At 55.3% G+C, this 23,212-nt stretch overlaps 2 protein-coding genes across 4 annotated transcripts in view; one reads left to right on the forward strand and one right to left on the reverse strand.

Annotated features, from left to right (window-relative positions):
• Nucleotides 1-12,590, forward strand: part of TNRC18 (trinucleotide repeat containing 18) — a 54,440-nt gene extending 41,850 nt beyond the window's left edge. The window contains 12 exon segments of the mRNA XM_030958483.1: nt 1,807-2,249; nt 3,066-3,230; nt 3,979-4,120; nt 4,464-4,581; nt 4,851-4,926; nt 5,284-5,392; nt 6,311-6,427; nt 6,702-6,866; nt 7,404-8,710; nt 8,997-9,233; nt 9,684-9,758; nt 10,314-12,590. Coding sequence (XP_030814343.1) covers nt 1,807-2,249; nt 3,066-3,230; nt 3,979-4,120; nt 4,464-4,581; nt 4,851-4,926; nt 5,284-5,392; nt 6,311-6,427; nt 6,702-6,866; nt 7,404-8,710; nt 8,997-9,233; nt 9,684-9,758; nt 10,314-10,520 — 3,161 coding nt within the window. The 3' untranslated portion in view covers nt 10,521-12,590.
• A 747-nt stretch (nt 12,591-13,337) lies between these two features.
• Nucleotides 13,338-22,032, reverse strand: SLC29A4 (solute carrier family 29 member 4). Of its 3 annotated transcripts, none has more exons than XM_030958486.1 (11): nt 21,992-22,032; nt 18,101-18,269; nt 17,324-17,455; nt 17,099-17,212; nt 16,893-17,021; nt 16,390-16,464; nt 15,804-16,069; nt 15,582-15,717; nt 14,846-15,033; nt 14,343-14,583; nt 13,338-14,269 (listed from the first exon to the last, which is right to left on the reverse strand). In XM_030958486.1, the coding sequence occupies exons 2-11, from the start codon at nt 18,258-18,260 to the stop codon at nt 14,127-14,129; spliced, it is 1,584 nt and encodes a 527-aa protein (XP_030814346.1). In that variant the 5' UTR covers nt 18,261-18,269; nt 21,992-22,032; the 3' UTR covers nt 13,338-14,126. The 3 variants fall into 3 exon arrangements, with proteins under 3 accessions (XP_030814346.1, XP_030814344.1, XP_030814345.1); XM_030958484.1 differs by lacking the exon at nt 21,992-22,032 and adding an exon at nt 20,283-20,340; XM_030958485.1 differs by lacking the exon at nt 21,992-22,032 and adding an exon at nt 19,691-19,724.
• Nucleotides 22,033-23,212: the final 1,180 nt, after the last annotated feature.

Genomic DNA, 23,212 nt, shown 5'->3' on the forward strand with positions numbered 1-23,212 from the left:
TGCTGAAGGTGGAGAAAGTGGCTGATAGGGAGACAAAAGCCAGTCATGGACATGGCAGGTTAGCTGCTGCAGCCGGGGCTTCCCTAGGGACAGCTGTGGCTTTGTCAAAGTTTCCTCTTTTCCTACTTGGCAAATTCTCAACAAGACGTGCTTGCTGCAAAGGCAAGCAGGGGGATGCTGCATCCCCTTGGACAGAGTGCAGAAGGCCGTGAAGTGCTGTTAAACTTTAGGGAAGGAAGCATGTGCTAAATGCAGCTCATCTTGGATACCCAAGGGAAGCACAGAACCCAAGCAGAAGAAAAGCTCTTTCCATCAGCCCATCCCATCAGCTTCCTTATAGAAACCAGCCAGAGTGACTTGAAACAAGCATTTCTTCCTCTGCTCATGTGTTTGCAGTGCCAGAATCTGGGTTTCTGCCCTGCCTCTGTCTCAGTTTCAGTGTGTTGGGAGTTTCATTTCTTCCCCTCCCCATGCCCTGCTGCACAAGTGCCCATTGGTGACATTGTTCCTGGTCAGACAGATCTATATGGGTTCCATTTATAAATTCTCTATTAATATTTATTAAGTGATAATGGAATTTATAGCATGCTTCAGAATGGAAAATGATGTCCTCCTCGGGAGCCTGGCTTGTTTTAGCACTGTTTCCATGCTATATTAGGCTTTTGCCAACTTGTTCCAACAGTCTCTGCTAAGAATTTATTGTCTTGTAATCTGCCCTCCTTGAAACTGGAAGCATCTAGAAATTACCTCATGCAGTACTGAGAGAGGAGAAGGAGTGTTTTAATTTCCAATGGGTTTTTCATTTTGAGCTTTGCCAGCTTTGTTTTTGACATGCTGGCTCTTTTTGTCTCCATGCTGGGGCTGTCTCAAGGGAAGGGGATAGGTAGAAGATGAGAGCAGTTTCCTGCAGACTGAATTTACCCAGGAAAGCGAGTGTATTTGAGAGAAGGACCAAGAGAAGATGCTTTCCTTACTTGTGCCATGTGCATTTTTATTTTCCCATGTGAATGTTGTTTGCCTACCTCCTGCCCGTGTTGCTGGGTGTGTAAGTGCTGCCTCAATTTCTCTTCTGCCCCTGGAAACCTGGTCCTGCTTTCCTTTATCAGGTTCAGGGGAACACAGTGAAGGTGGGGAACATCTTGGCATTACTGCAGTATTTCAGGCCTCTGGGTACTGCTGTGCTCATGGTGCTGAGCAGAGGCCAATGTGAGGGGAATTCCATTTTCCACAGACAAAAGATCATTTACCTCTCTTGACTTCAAAGCAACTCCTTGAGCCAGTAAAAGGGTCTGTGGTGTCTGTTGGCCAGTGGGAAAAAATAAACTTGAAATTTGGGTTTATTCCATTTGTTAAAAGACATTGTTCTCCTGAAACAAAGGTGAAACTGGAGAGGGATCCCACCAGGAGAGAAGGAGGGGTCAGCTTGTGGGGTTTATGCTTGGTTTCAGCTGAGCAGCTCCTTTTTGAGGAGGGGCATGTTAAAGTATATTTTCTCTTCAGAGCTTCCCTGCAGGGTTTTGCCTGTGGGAGAAGGGAGAAAATGGAGGCAGGGAACACACTGAACCACACTGCCTGAATTGTTGGCCTCTGGTTTGGAGTAGACCAGGCTTACTTCCAGGGAATTTCCACAGTGTTTTATGGGTCAGACATGGAGGTCTGGGGGATGTAAGGATTGGAAAGAGGAACAAGCGAGAGCTCTATTGAGCAGGCACAGCATCTCCCATGAAGCTCAGAGGTTTCCAGCAGGATGTGTCCCCTCTTGGCTCAGCCAGGGCTCTGACTGATGATTCAATCCTTTGCACCTAGGGACAGAGTTTGAGTACACCGACTCGGAGAGCGAGATCAAGATCAGGAAGAAGTCTCCGTCAGGGCTGCTGCGCGGCAAGAAGGGGCCGCTGGAGCCCAGCAGCATCCAGCCCAGCCAGGCCCCCAGCAGCCTGGACTCCGCATCTGGGAGCGCTGACAAGGCCAAGCTGGGCTCTGAGAAAGGCCGCAAGCTGAAGAAATTTAAATCCCCCAAGGACCTGAGCTTTGAGTTCGGACTGGAGGCCAGCGATGACGACCTGTGGAACCGGCGCCGCAGCGAGCGCATCTTCCTCCACGACGCCACCACCTCCTCGGCCATGCTGACATCCACAGCTCCTGCCAGCTCCACCCCCGTCCCCAAACCTGGGCGCTGTGGCAAGGGGGCCCCCATGAGCCCCAAAAAGGAGGGCAGCAAGGGGAAGGACAGGAAGGAGCTAAGCAAGGTGAGGGACGTGCTGGCCAGATTGGTGTTGGGATGCTTGGGATTGGTGAAAGGAGGGCAATAAACTCCACTAAGGTAGAGGAGAGTTGAGTCCTGTCTCAGCAGTTGTTTGGCTGCCCCTTGTCACCCCCTGTCAGCCCCATGTACACCTGGAGGCTCTGTCAGACTTGGATCTAACTTGCAGGGGGTAAAAGCCATGTTTGAATGGGGCTGGTTACTTCAGTTACTCTCCATGTCCCAAAGCCATTCTGTTGGGGTGGCCAGAGTTGATGATCCTGCATTAAAACAGATCCTATGAAATCTTTCTCCCACTCTCTGCCTGAGGTTGTCCTCTTGCTGACCTGTGGCCCCCAGACTGGCCTTTAAGGCTGTTCCCCTTTTACATGGTGACTTCAGAGGTCTGTCCCTGGCTGGGGGTGACAGTGGTCTCTGGGTTACTGGCTTTTCATCTAAGCTGAATGCTTGTCTCCCTCTGGCTCCAGTTCAGTTCATGGCAGTGTTATGGAAGAGCACTGATGGGGAGAGTTGGACAAGTTAGTTGTGACATGAGGCCAACTGGGATCTTCTTGGAGCTCTTTGGAGGCAGATTTGATGGGCAGGAGTTGCTCTCCAGTGTAATGAAAAGCTCTTCCCAAAATGTGTGAAACCAGAAAACAGCTGGGAGATGTAGGATGTAATGTGGGCAGTGAACTAACTGCTGGGTGAACATAATCCTACCTGTGCATAACCTGCCTTGCACCACCTTTTCCCTTTCCTTGGACTCAGATCTTTACCAATCCTTTCTTTACTGATGGAAGTGTTTTGTTTTTATTTTTAGCAGCGGAAGAAGGGTAAAGAAACGCCCTGCTGCTCCTCCTCCTCATCCATGTCTCCTCCTGGCATCCCCAGCTCCCCCTCTGATGTTCGGGTTAGCCTGGCAAGTGCCCTGGGCTCCACCAAGAAGAGCAAAGCTAAGGTGAAAGCCAAGGAGGTGAAAAAAGAGGTGAGGGACTGGTTCTAGTGTGGCTGGACTGGAGGGTGGCTGGCAGAGCACCTGGGCTGTTGCAGTGTGAGGGAGGGAAAACAGAGGTGCAGGTTTTGCTGGGTGTGTTTCAGGCAAAGGGCTGGCTTGAAAAGCCTAAAACTCTCTGATAGTACCTGCTGCTACCATCTGGTGTTCATTTGCCTTCATCCCCCAAATTAGTGAGTAGGCAGGATTTTCTCCAAGGCTGCCACGGGGTGGAGGGAGAGCTTGCAAGGACCAAGGAGATGGTGATGGAGTAGCCTTGCTCAGCACTGGGTGACAGCTGGTTCCTGTGCAGCCTGTCATCATTCATAACACACATTGCTGTCTTCTCACATGATTTCTGTGTGATGCTTATGGTCTGTGTGTAACAGCAAGGAACACATCATGGAGACTGGAGAAGAAATAGGAACAGTGCCTGGGGCCTGTTCAGGGAAGGCAGAGGCTCAGGAGCACTGTGGTGAAGCAGAGCAAAACTACAGCTCCACAGCATCTCTCCCAGCCTCTAAAAGTGAGGATGTGGGGAATAACTTTTGGTTAACTGCTGGTGATGCTTGGGGGATGAAGGCAGCAAAAAGTCTGGGTACCCCCACTTAACTCTCCATGCTGAGGATGGAGGCAGGTTTTGTCCTGATATCCTCAGGTTATTTTTTGCTGGAGGGAGGGGAGATGGGATCAGGCTGCTTCCTGTGGTGATCCAGCTGATGTGCTGCTTGCTGTCCTGCAGAACCGAGGGAAGGGAGGAGCTGTCAGCAAGCTCATGGAAAGCATGGCAGCAGAGGAGGATTTTGAACCCAACCAGGACAGCAGCTTCTCAGAGGATGAGAACATCCCACTGAGCATGCTGGTTGAGAGGCCACCCACACCAGGTAAGGGCAGGATTTTATAGGTAGGGGAGCTGGGTAGGTTTCCCAGGGCTGCTCAGGGGACAACAGTGCTGCTTTCACACATTCCTCATCCAAAGCCATGAGTCTTTGGGGTGGAGACACCACTTTTTCAGTCAATTCAATAAAAACTAAGCCTGATCAGCATGGCGCACTCTAACATCTAGTTGAATCCCACTCTCTTAAGTTGCCCTATTTTCATTACTGGTACATTATTGTTACCAAGAGAGGGGACAGTGATGCTGGGAATATGAAGTTTCCTTCTCCCCTCTGTCCCTTTCCCATGTGTGGTGCTCTCTAATCCCCATCATCCTCCCACACCTCACAGCTCCCCGCTCCTGCATCATTGACAAGGATGAGCTGAAGGATGGCCTGCGTGTCCTCATCCCCATGGATGACAAACTGCTCTATGCTGGCCATGTCAAGACAGTGCATTCACCAGACATGTGAGTTGAGGGGCTGCTGTATCCACCTGGGATCTTCTAGAAAATGGGGACACAGCTGCTGCACTGATCAGTCTGGGGAGAGCTGGCTGCCCAGAGACTGACAGTGTCTGGCAGGGAGGGAAGAGAGTCCACTCTGGTTTATCAGCACTGAGGGAAATCCAATTATCTCCAATGAAGTGCTCTCACATCCTCTCCCATCAGAGGGAGGCGTTACCTGGAGGGGGTGGTGTCTCCCATGTGCTGTGTCTGACCCAGCCTTTGTGTTTCAGATACCGGGTGGTGGTGGAGGGCGAGAGGGGCAACCGTCCCCACATTTACTGCCTGGAGCAGCTCCTGCAGGAAGCGGTATGTGCTGCCAAAGGCTGCCTGTCCTTGGTGCCCATGGCCTGCTCTGGGGTGGGGGAGCCTAGCTGGAAGCTCTTTCCTCTTCCAGCTGCAGGGATGTCCTGGTCCTACCCCCCATGGTCAGTGTGGGCAGAACTCCCCTTGGTGTGCTCACTGCCCCACTGGCAGCAGGCTCTAGTCCTGTATTCCAGCAGGGGTGGTCCTTCCTTCCTCCTGTGAGCGCACAGGAGGCCATTCCCCAGCAGGGAAACTGTCCCTTGCCATCCATAGAGCTGCTTTGCTCCATGCCAGGTGTGGTGGGATGGTCTGTGCTGGTGCCAGGGTGGTCATTGATTGCCTTCCTCTTGCTCTGAGCAGATCATCGATGTGAAACCCCCCTCAGTGCGGTTCCTGCCCGAGGGCACGAGGATTGCAGCCTACTGGAGCCAGCAGTACCGCTGCCTCTACCCGGGGACAGTTGTCCGAGGTAAGGCCACCCTGGCTCTCTGTGCTGTGAACCTGGGATGTCTCAGCCCTGTGTGTCAGGGATGTCAGGCTTGTCTGGGGAAGCCCTCACCTCTGCTGTGAGTGCTGTGGAAGTTAGAGCCTGGCTTGTTCTCTCCTCCCGGTCATGCCCCTCTCATTAATGATGCAGATTTAGTAACATCCTGCAGGTTCAGGAAGAGGTTCGAGCAATTTAGGAGCTTAAATATATCAAGGACATTTAATACATTTCAGAAAGTCAGAATTTATTCCAGGCATCAATTATTTCTGAGGCTGTGGAGGTTTCTAAATCACCTGGACACTCACGACTTTGGTCTGACACAAAACTCTCCAGTCTGGTCCCATTAGAAAGTTGGTGAATGGCTCTGGAAATTTTGGCCATATGTGGTTTTGTTTTTGGGGTCTTGGTCATACCACATGTGTAAAAGGGAATAATTATTTATGGTGTATAAACCAATATTGCTGGTGCAAGAAGAGAGGGTGAGAACACAGCTTATTTCTCTTGGAGAAAGAGAAAAGCAGCAGTTTATGATGACTGAGAGTAGTTAAAAATGCAGCTTAAAAAAAAAGATATTTCAGTGAAAGAAAAGAAGTTAATTTCTGCAAGAATAAAGGGAACCAGTGGAGAGAGGTGGGAAGTCAAACTGGAATGGCTGTTATGTTCTGGAGCAGTGCTGTTGATGGGGAATTTCACACTGAGTGGGCTGGTTTAGTGTTGTCTGGGACTTTCCATTGCAGAGTGAGCCTTCTGTGGCCTCCGTGCCCAGCCTAGGAGAGGTGAAGTGGGTGCTTTGCAGCTGGTGCAGCACCCCTGTCTTTCCCCATGCCCCTAGTTCTCTTACAAGGGGTTTGTACTCTGATGTTTGTTGCTAATCCCATCTGCTGCTCCCCCATCCCACAGGAACCCTGGATCTGGAGGAAGATGGTGATCTCATCACAGTAGAGTTCGATGACGGGGACACGGGACGCATCCCACTGTCTCACATTCGGCTTCTCCCACCTGACTACAAGATCCAGTGTGAGTCTTGCTGTTCAGTTTATTGCAAGATACTTCCTGCTCTGACATATATGGAGTTTTGGGCTGATTTCCTCAAATTTTGGGACAATTTCACAGACTTTTAGTCACAAAGATGGCACCATCAATTACAGAACACGGAGCTGGGGTGGGATATCACCCATAAGCAAAAAGGCCCAATCCCTATTGCAGGTTTGGTTGGGTTACTTTGACTCTATCACATCTCTGTTTTATGTGTTATTTGACTACATTTGAACATCTCTTTGACCTGTTCCAGGTGCTGAGCCTTCCCCTGCCCTTCTGGTGCCCAGCACCAAGCGCCGTAGCCGTAAATCCAGCAAAGACACTGGAGAAGGGAAAGAGGGATCTGCCCTGGGGTCAGAGGAGCCTGTGTCAAAGGGCAAAGGGCGAGGCAGAAAGCCAAGTGTCAAGGCCAAAGCTGGTAAGTTGCACACTGCCAGGCCTGGAGCTGAGGGAATCCTTGCACAGTTCCCCACTGTTCTCTCCAAATTAGAGCTGTTGCTTGGAGTAGGATTTGGGTGAGGATGGATGCATTGCTTGAGTGCAGAGCACCCATGCATCTCACTCTGCTCTGGCTACAGTTTATAGGAGGCTGGTTCAGAAGCTGGCCTGTGACAGCCTCCTTCTGTCAGTCGGGCATGTGGAGCACAGAGTCCTTTTTTGAGCTGAGCATCTCTGCAGCTGTCAATAGAGCCACGGGTACAGGAGATTTGTAGTGTGATTCTCCTGAAGTTGAAGCAGCACCCCTGGGCATTGTCCATCACTTCTCACAAGTACTGGCACCAGGCCGGGCTGTTCAGTGAGGACACTCCCTATGCTCCTTTGGGGGTACCTGAGCAGGCAGGAACAAGCCATGCTTGGCCAGAGACCAGTCAGCACTGGTGTCTGGTTGTGTCTGAGATAATAAAGCCCATCTGGAGGGATAACATCATGTCTTTGTGTTTCTTCCCCTCTGCAGAAGAGGCTGCCTTGCCTGAAGAGAAGGATCAGGTGGAGTCTTCACCTGTTACCTCCTCAGTCTCAGAGAAGCCGGCCTGCTTGAGCAAGCCAAGCATGAAGGGGTCACGAAAATCGCAACCGCTGCCGACTGGAGGCTCTCCTGCTCCCACAGAGGAAAAGCGCTCAAAAGCCAGCAAAATGAAGATCTCCACGAAGCTGCACAGCCCCCCCCAACCCTCTTACCAGCCTGCTGTGTTTGGCAGCATCCTGGGCACGGAGCCCTACAGTGATCTCCCGGGAACGCTGGCAGCCTTTGGCTCCAGCGATGCTTCGGTGTCCAAAGCCAAGACCAAGAAAGGGCGGCCCACAGAAGAGACACAAGAGTTTGGCACCATGGTCAAGGCTCAGAGAAAGCATGACAATGAAATCCTGATCAAGCTGGACCATGAGGGTGTGATGTCTCCAAAGACAAAGAAGATGAAGGAGGCGATGCGGATGCTGGAGGACTCGAACCTGGCCAGTCGCAGAGATGGGAAGAGTCTCTTGGGGCTGGGCTATTCCACTGCAGTGAGTGTGGAGGGCAAGCAGAAATCTTCCCGAGCCAAGGTGACTGAGGGAGACCCTTCCCCTGCCAGCTTTGGAGGAAAGTTTGATGCCTCAGCAGAGAGCCTGGCTGCCTCGAAGGACCAGGAAGAAAAGGCAGCAGCTCCAGCAGGTGTGGAGGAGTCTGAGAGCAACAGCAGTGACAGCAGCTCGGAGTCAGAGGGAGACGAGGAGGCTGAGAAGAACCAAGGGGAAGCCCAGGACAGCAGCTCAGCCAGCTCAAGAGCATCCACCCCTCTCTCTTCCTCCAACTCCTCCTCTTCTTCCTCTTCTAGCAGCAGCTCCTCTTCATCTTCATCTTCCTCCTCTTCCTCCACCTCATCAACCTCTTCTTCGTCAAGCTCCAGCTCTTCTTCCTCCTCCACTACGGATGAAGATTCCTCCTGTAGCTCTGACGACGAAGTAGCTGAGGCCCAGCCGAGTTCCTCGGTGCAGCAAACCCTCCCACCCAAGCAAACCAAGCAGGCAGGGAAATCCCGAGCGTCCTCCCACCCGCAGAGCCAGAAGCAGCCGGCGCAGCAGCCGGCGCAGCAGCCTCAGCAGCAGCCGGCAGCGCCGCAGGGCGGCAACAAGAGCCGGCCCAAGAAGCGCGAGGGCATCCACCTGCCCACCACCAAGGAGCTGGCCAAGCGCCAGCGCCTGCCCTCCGTGGAGAACAGGCCCAAGATCGCTGCTTTCCTCCCGGCACGGCAGCTGTGGAAGTGGTTTGGGAAGCCCACGCAGGTAAATGCTCCATAGTGCTCGGCACTGGTTTTGCCTTCTGGTGCCTCTTCCCTTTTCCTGGGGTGGTGGAACTGCTGGTGTGGTGTGTCCAGTTTGCAGGGAGGTGGGGGTTGGCTTTCAGTGTGTTGGGGAAGCCATTCTGTGTGGTGTATCCCACTGCCCCAATTCCTGTGGGAATACTGCCAACAGCAAAGGGATGCATGCAAGACAAACAAGGCAAACATTGGTTTGTAGGGAAAATGTTGGTGATCCCTGGCTGACCACTTGCATGATCCTCTCTTGGCAGAGACGAGGAATGAAGGGGAAGGCCAGGAAGCTGTTCTACAAGGCCATCGTGCGGGGCAAGGAGATCATCCGCATCGGAGACTGCGCGGTTTTCCTCTCCGCCGGCCGCCCCAACCTGCCCTACATCGGCCGGATCCAGAGCATGTGGGAATCCTGGGGCAACAACATGGTGGTCCGAGTCAAATGGTTTTATCACCCAGAAGAAACCAACCCTGGGAAGAAACTCAATGAAGGCAAGGTAGGCTGGTCTCCTTTGCTGAGAGGGCTGAAAAACTCCTTGCTGCCTTTTGTTTCCAATGATGAGGAAAACACCCAAAGCCCAGTTTTTTACTGGTACCCTGAAGGAGGTGGCCCCATGCTTTCATCTGTGTGGGCAAGCCCAGTGTTGGCCCCTTGAAGAATGGAGGGGTGGGTTTCTTTGTATTAGGAAATAAAGACTTTTGCGTGGGTGCCAAAAAAAGTGTCAAGAGCCAGATCAGGTCTTCAAAGTGTAAGAACGATGGGCTTGGTGCTCAGAAACACTGAATTTTGAACTTGTGTGCGGCTGGTTTACAGCAGGATTTATTCCTAGTGGCAGTGGGCAGGGGTTCAAGTTCCAAAAGCACATGGTGAGCAGGAGGTGATGGCATGGAAAACAACAAATTCACCAGATTTTCATTTCTGTTTCCTGTTTTCTTCTTGGGCACAGCGCTGGGATCAGAAATCAGGCAGGAGTCTGGCCACAGCTTTGCAGGCATCCAACCAGAGGAAGGACTTTATGGAGGTTGGTGAAACTGGGGGAAGGCTGGGAGGGAATGCTGGGTACCCCATAACAAATAAATACTGGAAATGCTCCCCAAACTTCTCTGGCTCTTGATTTTTGCCTCAGCTGCCAAGTCTGCAGTGCCCTGGACTTGGGGTGGATATTTCTGGGAGGGTGGAATAGCTGCAGGTGCTGGATGTGGGGAAGAACAGGGAGCTAGTATCTAGCATCTTTGCATTTGCATCCTTGAAATGAGGATGGCAAACTCATGGCCTCCACATTTCCTGTATGTGTGCTTGGCAGCTGCACATTCCCATCAGTGGGAGCCGAGTGAAAGCCAGGGCTCAGGTTCAGTAGGCTGGAGGGATTGTCCAGGCTGTCCATGGACCTGTGCAGATTCCCAGTGTCCCTCCCCTGGGCTGCTGTTGGGATGAGTGACATATTTTTGAGCATGAGCAGAGTCCTATCCCATTATGATAAGTGTTTTTCCTACTTATTGAAGATGATGCTGTAAACGCAGTGTGATCTAATGGCTCCTTTTTTTCCCACCTCCTTCCTTCTCTTCCTGTTGTGCAGAGAGCCCTCTACCAGTCCTCTCACGTGGATGAAAATGATGTCCAGACCATCTCACACAAGTGTCTTGTTGTTGGTCTGGATCAATATGAGCAGATGCTAAAGACAAAGAAATACCAAGACAGTGAGGACCTCTACTACCTTGCAGGGACCTATGAGCCCACCACGGGCATGATCTTCAACACCGATGGGGTCCCTGTCATCTGCTGACCGCCCAGGGGACACATGCCACCCCCTGGGAAGGGATGGGACAAACCTGAGGACGTGCCTGTTCAGACGACATGATTGTTTCTTTCAATGCTCATTTCTGTGTCACACTACAGACAGGAGAGCGCGAGAGACGCGAGGAGGAAGGAGAAGGCTGAAGAAAGGGGTTGGGGAAGCAGTTACAGGACTCGAGGAAGATGCCATTGGGGTGGTGGTGGTGGTGGTGCTTGAACCCCGAGGCTCTTCTGGAAGTGGCTTTAAGTACAGTGACACTTGACCAACTTCTCCCTTCCTCCTTTTGGTCCAGGAAAGCACATGGGTCTCGTGATCATTTCACCAGCGGGACCCCCCGGCAGGAGGGATCCCTTTTGTGTCATTTTTCCCCATCAGTAACTCGGAAGCCGCCCGCACGTGGAAGGACCCTCTTGCCTTCTGCGTGCGCTCCTCTCCGTCCTTATATTCCCTTTCCTGCTTAGTTTCGCATGACCCTTTATAGGAAGGACAGGGTGAAAGAGAAAGGAGATGAGTCTCTCTCAGCGCCTCGTCTCGATCCTCTCAGCGCCTTTTTGCTGTTCCCTTTCCCTGGAGGCCCCTCTGGCAGCGTGTGGAGCATGACAGGGCAGGGCTGGCTCCAGCACAGAGATGGCAGAAGAGAATCCTCTGGCCTGGGAGGAGCCAGGTGGAAGAGGAGACAGCATCCGGTCTTGGACGCTGCCTTCCCACTGCCTTGAACAAACTGAACCCTCTGCAGCTCTGCACCCCTTCTGCCCTGCGAAGGAGGGAGCAAGCAAGTGGCAAAGGGGGTGACACGTGGCAGACTGAGACCTCATCTTGTACCGTGCAGTGAAGGGGCAAGAAAAGACTGGGAAAAGCTGCTGCTTGGTGCTTGGAGGAGAGAAGATCAGAGGCCACTGGATTCCGGCATCCCTCACCCAGCTTCACCTGCCATGCCTTGCCTGTGCTGAGACGTGGAGCTGCTGGGAAGCCTTGCCCATGGTTTGAAGGGAATGGGGGCAGTGTGTGAACCCAGCCGTGCCTGCCCATGGTGCTCCCACAGCCAGAGCCCCGCTGCCACCTTGGGCTCAGGGACTGCACCGTTCAGCTGCACCCATCCATGGAGAAGCTGAGCTCCCCTCGGGCACCGCCACTGCTGCTCCAGGGTTACACCTGGCAAGAGGGAAACACTGGAGGAGAACTTGAGGAGAACAGCGCACCATCCTTGCACTTAAACAAAACTCCAAGAGACGCACTGATCTTTGCAACTCCCGACTCGCACTACGGATCGCCGGGACGCAGAGCGGGGCGATGCTTAAGCCAAGGACAGATTGGAAACTCTCCACCCTGGCTGCGTACCAGAGACTGGAGGCCGGGGCTCAGGGGTGAGAGACAGCCCCACAGAGTTACCCCTCGTCCTTTAAAGAAACCACATGGTGCTGAGCTCGTACCATCTCCAGCCCGGGCCACCGGCGCCTCGGCACGGCGGACAGTGACGGTTCTAGCCTGTACAGTTTTAATGTACCAAAAGACTCTTTAGCCCTCCTGTATTATAAGTCTTTAAATGGATTCAACTTTTTAATTATAAATATAAATATAAATATATATATATAAATATAAACTTTTTAAAACTGTGAAAAAAATTATGAAATTATAAAAAACAAAAAAAGAAAAAACCCACAACGGCAGAAATGAACACAGTCTGACGTTTAGAATATTATTTTTTATTTCCTGTTGGATTGTGATTGTAAATGATCTGGGAACAGGCACACCCCCCACGCTCAAAGTGTACTGTACTTCTAGAAGCAAATTGTGTGAGCATATTTTAAAGAGCGAGAGAGAGAGCGCGCGAGAGATATTTTATGCTAATGTTAAATAGAAAGCACTTAAAACCCACTGCCTTCTATGGAACACAAGGATATTTCAGACAATCGAGAGGAAAGGAGAGCCAGGTTTTTGTCTTTTTGTTTTGTTTTGTTTATGTTTTGTTTAAAACAATTTTTTTGGCATTCTGTTTGTTGGAGAACTCCGTGTGATCTTTTTTCATAAAAAAAAAAAAATCTAATTGAAAAAAAGCAACCCAACGAAGCATCTTTCTTTGTCTCGCTTGTCCTGACCGCAGGGTTTTTCTCCCCTTGGTGGCAGTGATGGCTTTTTGGCTCATTCCCTGCCCTGGAGAAAGACACAACCCAGGTGCCTGGTGGCTTTTTGGGGAGAACCCATCTGTGTGAGGTGGTGGCACCGATGGACAGGACTGGACGCTGGAGTAGAGGTGTCTGCTGGACAGGGCCTGGAGGTGTGAGTGCTCCCTCTGCCACCGTGCTCAGGGCACCATGTGCTGAGGATGAAATGCTGGGTTTGCTCTTTTTTGGTGTGAGCTGCACTTCATACAGGCAGGAGCTTGGCACAGCCAGAGCCTCCCGTGCTGCGGGGGCCGGGTCAGGGCCAGGCCTGGCACTCTCCGGCTCCTTGAGCTTGATTCCCGGGGAGGTGGCACCCGCCAGTTGGCACAGCGAGGTGCAGCTGGTCCCAAAATGTGGTGTTGGCACCTTCTCCTGATGTTTTCTGCTCCTCTTGGCCTGTTCCCTCTCCTGTGTGCTGCCCATGGCAGTTTGCAGGCTGGCGGGGGTTTGGTGTAACCCGGTGATGTGTTCAACCACCCCAGGTGACAAAGGGGGCCCTGAAGATGGAGACCAGCACAAGGGGCACCCCAAAACCCAACAGGAGAGGCAGGCACCACCCTGTGTGTGTCTGCCAGCCCAGCCCATTACCAGCAGTCAAGTGCCACCCACACACTTGTGTGTGGCACAGCTAAGGACCAGCCAGTGTTGCAAAGACATTTAATTATTTAATCAGCTTCACTTACATCCTGTGCAATAAATCTTGCAGCTCAGCAGTGGCCTGCAGGTGGCACTGGCAGTGCTGTAGCCTTGGGACCCCCCCCCCGTACCCCTTGCAATGGAGCAGATTCACAGTGTGGGGTGGGGGGAGGCAAGACCCTGCCTCTGTTGCAGTTAGGAGGGGTAAAACAAGACACAATCAAAAAAAAAAATCTTTTTTTCCCTAACCATATGATTCACATACTTAGGGAGGGACTGTGATTTCAAGCCATTCCTGGTGAAAACCTGCAGCACCATCAATGGAAGTGGAAACCCACCTTCCCAGAGCCACGGGGGACTGAAGGAGTGCTTCTTTCCTCTCTTAGCTCCTCTTCTTCCTCACCAGCCCTCCATCACCCTCCTCCCCAGTGCTGGTCCTTTCCCTTTGGGATTTGGCAGTATTTTCTTCCTCCTGTCAATGGCTTGGCGCAAACAGAAGAATCCCCAGCCTTCACTGGAGAGCTGCACATTGCTGATGGGGAGACCCCCAAAAGCAACAAGAACTGTCCCCTGGGGTGGGAGGAATGTCACCCCAAGCAGTGGCCCTGCACAGTGCCTGGCTGGGCAGCACAGGCCGTTTGGGAATGCCACAGCCCTGTGCCAACAGGATACCAGTCCTAGTCCGTGCTGGGGTGGCTTTCAGGCTCCAGGCTCCCTCCTTGAGGAGGGATGTGGGGCGCTGGGGACCAGGGTGGGGAGCAGGTCCCATCCTGTCCCCATTGCCCCGCCCCAGGGCTCAGTAGCCCAAAGTAAAGGAGCCGTTGGAGGTTTCAGTGTAGAAACAGCTGCTGTGGGAGGTACTGGTGAGGCTGTAGGCGAAATAGGCCACGGCCGAGCCCAGCGTCAGGCCCGTCATGTAGGACACGGTCATGGTGTTCCCTGTGGGATGGGAAATGGGGTGTCAGGGTGCTCTGGCCACACCACAGGGATTCCCAGGAGGGCTGAGTCCTACCTGCCAGCTCCCGCTGCTCCGGGCTCACTTTGCCTGCAGCCAGGATCATGGGCACGCTGCCGAAGTAGCCGTTGGTGATGCCCATGAGGAGGGAGAAGATGCAGGGCCAGGCGGGGTGGCCGAAGGTGGGCTGCCCGTTGGGGTAGACACACATGATGAAGAGGGGGATGAAGACCACGCGGAGGCAGGAGTAGACGAGGAGGTGGGTCCCTCTCCAGTCGTAGGGCAGGGCAGCCAGGATCTGCAGTGAGGGCAGAGATTCTGCTGCGGGGGATGAGGGGCTGGGGAGGGCCCTGCAGTGCCCAAAATGGGGCGACAAGGAGATGAGATGGTGGAAAGACCAACTGCTGTGGGAACCCAACCTTGGCCATGCTGGTGAGCACCAGCCTCACACTGGTTAGACCCCCGTGGGTGAGATGACCCTTGGCGCAGCCAAGTGGCTTAGAAAGAGGGCACCAAAGGAGGACAGACACCCCCTGTGCTGGCTCTGGCCTCTCTCCTACCTTGCCGACGAAGTCAGAGAGGTTGAAGATGGCCATGATGAGGATGGGGAGCCATTCCCCCAGCGTGCAGTTGTGGATCTCCGACTCCAGCCCGGGAAAGAGGCACAGTGTGATGAAGTAGGTCATGGCGATGGAGAGCATGTAGGCCCAGATGAGGCGGGACACGACGTAGCGGTAGAGCAGCATGTCTGGCAGGGACAGGCAGCACAGCTCAGCCAAAACTGCAGCCCGGCCCCCTTGCAGAGCCTGAGAGGTTTGTCTGACCCACAGGGATGCCTTCCGAAGATGAGTTTGCCCCATGGTTTTGGGCACATCATTTGGAAAGGGATCATAGAATCATAAAATCACAGAATTGTTTGGGATGGAAGGGACTGTGAAAGACCATCCAGTTCCAACCCCCTGCCATGGACAGCGACACCTTCCACTATCCCAGGTGGGCTGCAAGCTCCATCCAACCTAGCTTTGGACACTTCCAGGAATGGGGCAGCCACAGCTTCTCTGGGCAGCATGTGCCAGGGCCTCCCCACCCTCACAGGGAAGAATTTCTGGATAATATCCCATCTAATCCTGTCCTCTTGTCAGTTTGAAACCATTTCCCTTTGTCCTGCTATTCCATACCCTATTTAAATGTCCCCCTCTCCAGCCTTGGGAATGATCCTCCCCCATAACACTGGGCCACCAATCATTTATTTATCCCACCCCACAGGCATGGCTTTCCCCCGAGCCTACCACTCACCTCTGAAGCTGGGCCAGCTCCTCTTGATCCTGGGCCGAGGCACATCGAAGCGCATGTAGGTGCCACTCCCAGCCAGCTCAGCTTCGGGGCCGGGACTGCCCTGCGGGGAGCTCGGCTGCCCCTGCTCCCTGTTTTCCTGGATGGGGGGATAGGGGACAGTAGCGCTGAGGTGCAGTGGCAAAGAACCCCGGGGGACAGCAGGGAAACCCACGCTTGGCTTACAAATCTGACGTCCTCGGAGGTGACGTCGTGGTGGACGCGGTAGCCGGAGCTGGGCTCGCCGGCCCCGCGGCTCTCGGGGAGGCCCTGGCGGGAGCTGTCGGTGTAGTAACGCACGAAGCGCGTGCGCTTCACCAGCAGGTGCAGGATGAAGCACGTCAGCTCCATGCCGATGGAGATGAAGAAGAAGATGACGGTGTTCTCCTTCTCGTCCGACAGCAGCAGCTTGGTGAAGATGCGGCTGAGCGAGATGATGACCCCGGCGGTGCCTGGTGGTGTGGGGGAGCTGTCAGTGCTGGGCCCCACTGAATCCCAGCTCAGGGATCCTCATCACCCCACACCGTGTGGAAGGGATGCTTCCCCATCTAGAGGTGTCACCAGCAGTGATTCTGGGGTGATAAAACTCCTGGCAGACATCCCCACCCCCAGCCTGGCATGGCAGTGCACGGACTTACAAACCAGTAAACTCCTTGGTTTGCTGGGGAGCACCCTGATCTGCTGGGCTGTGCTGGGGCTTACTGGGGCCCCAGGAGAAGGTGCAAGTCCATGTGGAGGGCTGTGGACACAGTCAGTGGCTGTGGGTACTTACTCTCTCCCGTCATCACTCCCTGCGTGTAGCGCTTGGGCAGCAGCCCCGTGTAGCCGTAGAAGCTGGATTGCTGCACTTCAGGAGAGAGGCACAGAGGGGAGAAGGAGGGATTATTGCTGCAGCCGAAACTCCGGGAAGGGGGAAGAAACCCCAGAGGAAACCCATGTGCTGTGCCAGCTGGGAGCTGCTCCTTCCAGCAGCCTCCTTGCTCCAAAAGCAGGAGGGCCTTTTTCCCCTCCCTGGATGCTCCACTGTGTCTGTTCCCACCCAGAGTGGCCACCAGGTGTGGGGATTTGGCATGCCACCATGGTGGCCCAGATCAGTTTGGTGCTGGTGCCCCTGGTCAGTCCCACAATGCCTGGACAGAGGTGGATGGGATGGGGCAAGGACCTGAGGGTTACAGGGAGCAGAGCAGGAGGTTGTCCCAGCAGACCATGGCTCAGGGATGGGGCTGTTTCCCTCCCCTACCTGCCATGTCCCAGCCCAGCTGCTCTGCCACATACCTGTGCAGCCAAAGGCCACCACCCCGACAGCCACCAGGTTGATGGCGTAGGCTTGTCTGCGGCTGAACAGCTCCAGCCACACGTCGCAGATGCTGACGAAGAGCAGGGGCCCCAGGGCAAAGAGGTAGCCTGTGGGGAGGAGACAGGTGGTGACAGGGCCACAGCACGGGCACAGCACTGCCTGGGCGTGCAGGGACCCCACTCACCCACGGAGATCCGCGTGTGCAAGCTCAGCAGCTCCACCAGAGCGTTGTTGAGGATGACGGCCACCAAGGCCACCAGGATGTAGGTGAGGCTCATGTCAAAGACAATGGATGTCCCTGGAGAGAGGCAGGAGATGGGGGGACAAGAGTTCAGCTCCCTTGGGAGTGGGATTGAGCTCTCTCCAGGTTTTGGGTGTCAGGGTTGTGCTGGAGCTGCTCCAGACCTACCTGGGTATTTATGGTGCAGGTAATCCACATCGGTGATAAAGCTGTTGTAGGGCAGCAGAAATCCCACCCCAGCCAGCAGCATGGCAAAATAAATCCCATGGTATCGATCCTGGGGCTCAGGGTCCTCAGAAACTGCCCCAGAAGAGGAAAAAAAGAGAAAAAGATGTGACAGTGGCACTGCTGCACTCCTGGGACCCACATGAGACCTCAGCCTTGAGGCGATGAAACAGCTCAGCTCCCTGTAGATGTACAAATAAACAGCCCCAGCTCTGAGAAGTTCCTTCCCTAAATAAAGACACTTGAGTGGAGACCCAGGAGGCAGGAAAACATCTGAGCTTTGGGGGTCTGGTGAGTTTTACTTGCAGCTAAACAAGCTGAGCGCCGGGCAGCGCAGGTGACAGCACAAGTCAAGGTGCAGGAAGGGTCAGAGGTGGGTGTGGAGGGGGACAGGGCTGCCTCAAGATGTGGAGCAGGGCTGGGGTGAATCCCAGGAGTGTCCCTGAGTCCTGCAGGGAGAAAGATGAAGCTGCAGGCTGGGAGTGAGCCTGGCAGGAGAACCAGAGCACCAATCCTCAACTCCTTACCAGCCTGCAGAGCCCACTGCCATGGGATGTGCTGGTGGCTCACACAGGTACAAAAAGGGATGAAAAAGGGTAGTGGGCAATATTGTGGCATTTCAGGCTGTTTGTGGCTACTAAACTCATCCCAGGAAGCTCCTAAGGGGCTGGGAAACCAGCAGGGAACCTGGCTGTGGGTCAGGTTGGGCTGTGCCCTCACCTGGCTCCATGAAGGTGAGGACACCCTTGGCCTGGCTGCCCCGCTGCAGCTCGTCCTCCTCCAGCTGGTAGCTGTCGAAGCTGAAGCTCATCACCACGTTCCCCTCGGGTGTCACTGCTGGGCTCAGCTCCTTGAAGCGCTCGGCGCCCACTGAGCCCATCCTGGCCACCTGAGAGGAGGGACAGCAGTGACAGGGACACCCCCGGGGTGCACAGATCCCCCCAGGTGATGCCAGGGGTCTGCAAGGGACAGTGACACATGGGTGGTGGCCCTGAGCCTTCTCCACCTTGCTGTTCTGATGTTTTTTTCCACCTGGAAAGATGATTTCCCTCAGGCAAATGGGACCTACCAACCTTCTGAGCAGAAGTTTGGCTTTGGGGTGGTGAGCAGGGCTCGTGGGGGACCCACAGGGGTTTGGCTTTGGGGTGGTGAGCAGGGCTCGTGGGGGACCCACAGGAGCCACCCCGAGGCACAGCCTGGCTCAGCACCGCCCCGGGATGCTGCCAAAGACAAATGCCACTGTGATTTCCAAAAGCAATTAGGGAAATTAATGGATGGAATCCACCCAGGGAAGGTGGCTGCGGGGAAGGTCCCGGCTGCCTCGGGGAGCCCTGGCTCCCTGCAGGCTGCACATTTGCTCTGCTTTTTGCCCTTTTCAGCATCTCTGGTGCCTGGGGCTGGGGCAGAGCTGCCGGCCTGGGCAGACCCACTCCTGCAGCTTTCAGAGAGGGGATGGGATTTGACCCTGCTTTTTTCAGATCTGCTTCTCTGGGGAATCAGAGCCAGCACAGACCTGCCAGAGAGACCCCAGCATCACACCCGAGGGCTGCACCGAATGCATCCCAAAATGAGCTCTCCAAATACTCAACATCCTCCAGCGACCCCTTCAGAGCCATCCAAAACAGAGTTAATCTCTGTGGTTCAACCCCAGGGGGCTGCTCTGAATTCCTTGCCTGTCCCCAGCCCACCTCCTGCAGATCTCCCCGGCATCCAGGGGTGGTGGTGATGAAAAAATCTCCTCCAAGGCAGCAGGTTGAGTCAGGCAAGGGAGGAAAAATCAATGACAGTGATTTCTTTGGTCTCCCTGCCAGACATGGCGTTTGCAGGAGCAGAGAGGTTTTCCAGCTGCCAGCATGTGCTGGATGCTGGAGGGTCCTGAGGAGGGGGGCAAACGTGGTGCCCACAGACCCTGTGTGTGAGTTCCTGGAGCCTAAAATGCCTCTCTCGTGCAGGGATGGGTGCACAGGGCAGCACTGCCCTGGCCCTGGGGCTGTGCTGAGGTCACAGCACTGCTGGGCGGCTGCGAGGGGGTCCCCTCCCTCCCCACGCTGGGGTTCACCCCAAGATCCCCCACCCCAGAGCAGGACAGCCCAGCAGGGCACATTGTCCTGGGGGCACCGCTCCGCCCTGCTGCACCCAGGGGAGCTGCCTGCAATCCCCTTCACCGCACCCTCCTGCGCCTGCTGCCCCTCCAGGCGATAAAACCCAGTGGGAAGCATCTCCCGGGATGCCGGAGAGCCTGTTGCAGGGTTTTTCCATAGCAGGAATCCCAGCTGGAGAACAAACCAGCTGGAAAAGCCTCGTACGTACTGTGTGTGGCCCAAAGTTGCCGGGGCCGGGGCCGGGAGCGGAGCGGGGCGGGATGCGGGATGCGCTGCACGGCCGCGGCGCTGGACCAGCCTCCGGCGCTCTCCGCCTCGCTCCCCCGAGCATCCCTGCGCTGCCGTAAATTGGATTTTCTCCTCCCGCTGGATTTACATCCGTCTGCCCCTACGGATTTGCACCCCGCCGCCCCTGTGGCTCCAGCGTGGGGGTGGGAACGTTTCTCCACCGCGGGCAGGGCTGGGGGGTCTCACCCGAGAGGAGCCCTTGCCCCGCTGCCCCCCGGCTCTGCCTGACCCCCGGGCACCGCAGCCCTCCTGCCAGGGCACAAAAGCGCTTTTTGCTCCGGCAAAAGGATCCCCCGACATCTTGCCAGCGGCGAAGTTGCCATAAACGGGGTGAATTCAGTAACCCACGTCCCTGTCTGAAGGAGAAGCTCCTGGCCGCGCCCGGGGGATGCTCGGGGAGCCGGCAGGATGCTCGGTGGGGCCAGGGCGGGCAGGGGCTCGGAGCGGCCGCTTCCCCTCCTTTCCCCCCGCTCCCCGGCGGTCCCGGCCGAGCACAACAGGTCGGTTCTTACCTCTGTCCGCCGCGGCGGCTCTGCGGCACCGGCGCTGGCCCGCCCCGCTCAGCCCCGGCGGCCGCCGGGCCCCGGCCCCGCCATAGCGGAGCCTCCGCCGGGAGGGGCCGGCACCGAGTGCGGCGGCGGCGGCGCGGAGCGGGGGCGGCCCCGGCTCTGCCTCCCCCGGCCCTGCCTCCCCGCCCGCCCCCCGCTCCTCCCCCGAGCCCCCCGGCCCCCGGAGAGGCTTTCCCGGTGCGCGCCCGCGCCCCTGGCCGTAGGCACCGCCCGCAGGTACCGCCTGTGGGTACCGGCTAGAGGCGCCTTGGAGGCATTTCGGAGGTCCGGAGCTAATTGCCAAGAGAGATTAATTAGGAAGAAAGCCCCGGCAATTTAGTTCAGGGCATGAGCTTTCCAGGGAGAGGGTCATTCGTGCCCTGTGAAGGGTTTTGTCTAAGAGGGGCTGATGGAATCAGGAGGGACGGATGGACAAACGGATGGATGGATGGATGGATGGATGGATGGATGGATGGATGGATGGATGGATGGATGGATGGATGGATGGATGGATGGATGGATGGATGGATGGATGGATGGATGGATGGATGGCAGCTCTGTTAACAGAACACAGCAATTCCCCAGCTTTTTGAGCAAACAGCCAGGAGGGTCTCTGCTCCCTTCCAAAACCAGGGAATGGAAGCAGAGGAGGAAGGGAGCCAGCAAGATGGGGCAGTGTGGATATCCACCAAAGGGAGAAGACAGGTGTCCCCAGGGGGGGTGACCCAGGCAGGGACCTCGTGGGTGTCCCCACCCCTCCTGGGCTGGGTGGGCTGGCCCAGGCTGCAGGCTCCATCCATCTCTCCTCCATCACGGGGATCTGATGCTTTTCTCCAGGAGCAGCAAGGCACAGAGGGGGGACTCAGCAGGTGCCCCCTCCCAGCGAGCTGGGTGAGAGCCCTGCGGGACCATCCTTGGGCTCTGCCCCTGCAGCGTGTGAGGATGGAGGCAGCGGGCAGGAGAGGAGGAACCATCCCTGCTCCAGGCCTGGCTGCACCGCGCGGGGCTGTGAATGACAATCTCCTCGCAGTCAATAAACGCTGCTGCGTTGTGTAAATCAGCCTGTGGGGCCGGGGATGCGCTGCTGCTGCTGCTGCTGCGGCCGCCAGAGGAAATGAGAGACACTGCCGCCTGCACCACCTCCTGCTGCCGGGAGCGGGGCTGGGGAAAGGGGCTCCTGCAAATCCATCGCAGGGAAGAAAACAGGCCAGGTGGAAATTTCCATCTTTTCTCCTTGGCTGAAATAGCCGGAGTTTGGCTCAAAGTGCACCTGACTGCTGTGCCAAGCACGGCCTGGAGCTGGGGCTCAGCTTTCCTTGCTCCCCTCTGAGCTGAGCACCTGCACAGCTCGGCCCTCTGGTGCAAACGGGGATTTTTTGGGCTGTTTACTTTGGCACATTTCTTCAGCTCTAATTTCATAGCGTCACATAAAATCTCAAAGCACCTCACTCCCCTTGGGGTACATCCCCTTGCTCTACACCAGACTCCATCACCCTCTTCAGGGAACCTCAGAAATGTAAAAACCCCCCGGGGGGTGAGTGTGGTGGGGCTCCCTGGCTGTGTGTGCTGCTGGTTGGCACCCAGACAGGGAGAGTGCTCCACGAAAAGAGCAGAGCGAGCTGCAGCATATGGGCACCCGCCTTTCCCAGCGCTCGCCAGGCAGCATTACTCACCACAGGGATTCCCCCAGGAGCTGGTTCTCCCCATTCCAAAGCCCCAGGAACAGAAGCAGGGATGGTCCTTCAGAGGTGACCAAGCTGAGGGGAGCACCTCAGCTCCCTGGAGGATGTGGTGTTCTCCAAGCCATGGGGAGATGCTGCAGCCAAACACCTGGTGGCAAAGAGCAAGTTTTAGCCTCCTCTCTAAAACCACACAATCAGGAGATCCCCATTTCAGGGGAAAAGGGGGTTCCCTTCCAACTGCTCCTGCTGTAGGTGTGACAGAGCCACGCTGGGATACCCAAGGAAACTTCTACAGCTTGGAGCTCTACAGGGAGATGAATCCATCAGGGTGAACTTTGCTGGGTGCTTTCCCTCTGCTTTCCCCATTCCCAAGGGCAGTGTTAGGCACAAACAACTCTGTCCCCCCTCCCAAAATGCCCAAGGTGCCCCCTGAGCATGGGCAGGCTGAGCTGCCTCTGCCTGACAAGGCTATGGGGGTCCCACGGGCTGCGCTCTCCTGGAGTTTTGCTGGGCTCTTCAATTTTTAAGCTGGCCCTGAATTATTCAGCTTCCACATAGTTGGCTCAAGGTTGGCGAGCTCAGATGCTCCTTGGGTTTCTGCTTGACCCACTTTAAGAGCCAGGCAAACCAGCCAGGCATGGTGCTCCTGGTCCCAGGCATGCTGGTCCCTGTGGCATGGGGGACATCCCTTACACACAGCCCCAGCCTTGAGTCTTCCCCCCACACCCCACATCCAACAGCCTCATCCTTCACCCACGCTGCAGATTTTTAAAGGTATTTTTCCCTCCTCCTGCCTCTCCCTGCTGTCCCATGGCTCCCAGCACCAGTGGGTGCATCCCAGCAGTGTTTGCAGGATTACAAGGAGGGATTTGCTCGGCTCCATGAACCAGCCAACACCCTGTGGCCACCTCTCTCCTTGCTATGCAGAGCCTCACCTCACTTCCCAGGAGCCTGGATGAACATTGACTAATCCTGCCGGCAGAATAAGAAGCTGCTGATTCATTTGGCTCCGAGATGCTGGATTAGGACCATCTCCAGAAATGTCCTGTATTGTTGTTTTTCTCCTTGCCCTTCCAGCCGAGTCAGGTTTTATTAATCATTGCTGTTGCAGAGGGGAGAGGAAGGAGAGACCTTTCAGTTGCCTGCACACCAAAAGCCTCGAGCCAAGGCTTTAAACTCTTGGGGACCATGGGAATGGGCTGTCCCTACTGT

The sequence above is a fragment of the Camarhynchus parvulus genome, chromosome 14, assembly GCF_901933205.1.
Source record: "Camarhynchus parvulus chromosome 14, STF_HiC, whole genome shotgun sequence".
Classification (NCBI taxonomy): Eukaryota; Metazoa; Chordata; class Aves; order Passeriformes; family Thraupidae; genus Camarhynchus; species Camarhynchus parvulus.

Coding starts and splice junctions, on each gene's coding strand:
- SLC29A4 (XM_030958486.1), bottom strand. CDS start 18,260: ATGGGCTCAGTGGGCGCCGAGCGCTTCAAGGAGCTGAGCCCAGCAGTG. Junction 17,213..17,323: donor CCTGCACCATAAATACCCAG/GTAGGTCTGGAG, acceptor GCCTCTCTCCAG/GGACATCCATTGTCTTTGAC. Junction 14,270..14,342: donor GGAGCAGCGGGAGCTGGCAG/GTAGGACTCAGC, acceptor CCCATCCCACAG/GGAACACCATGACCGTGTCC.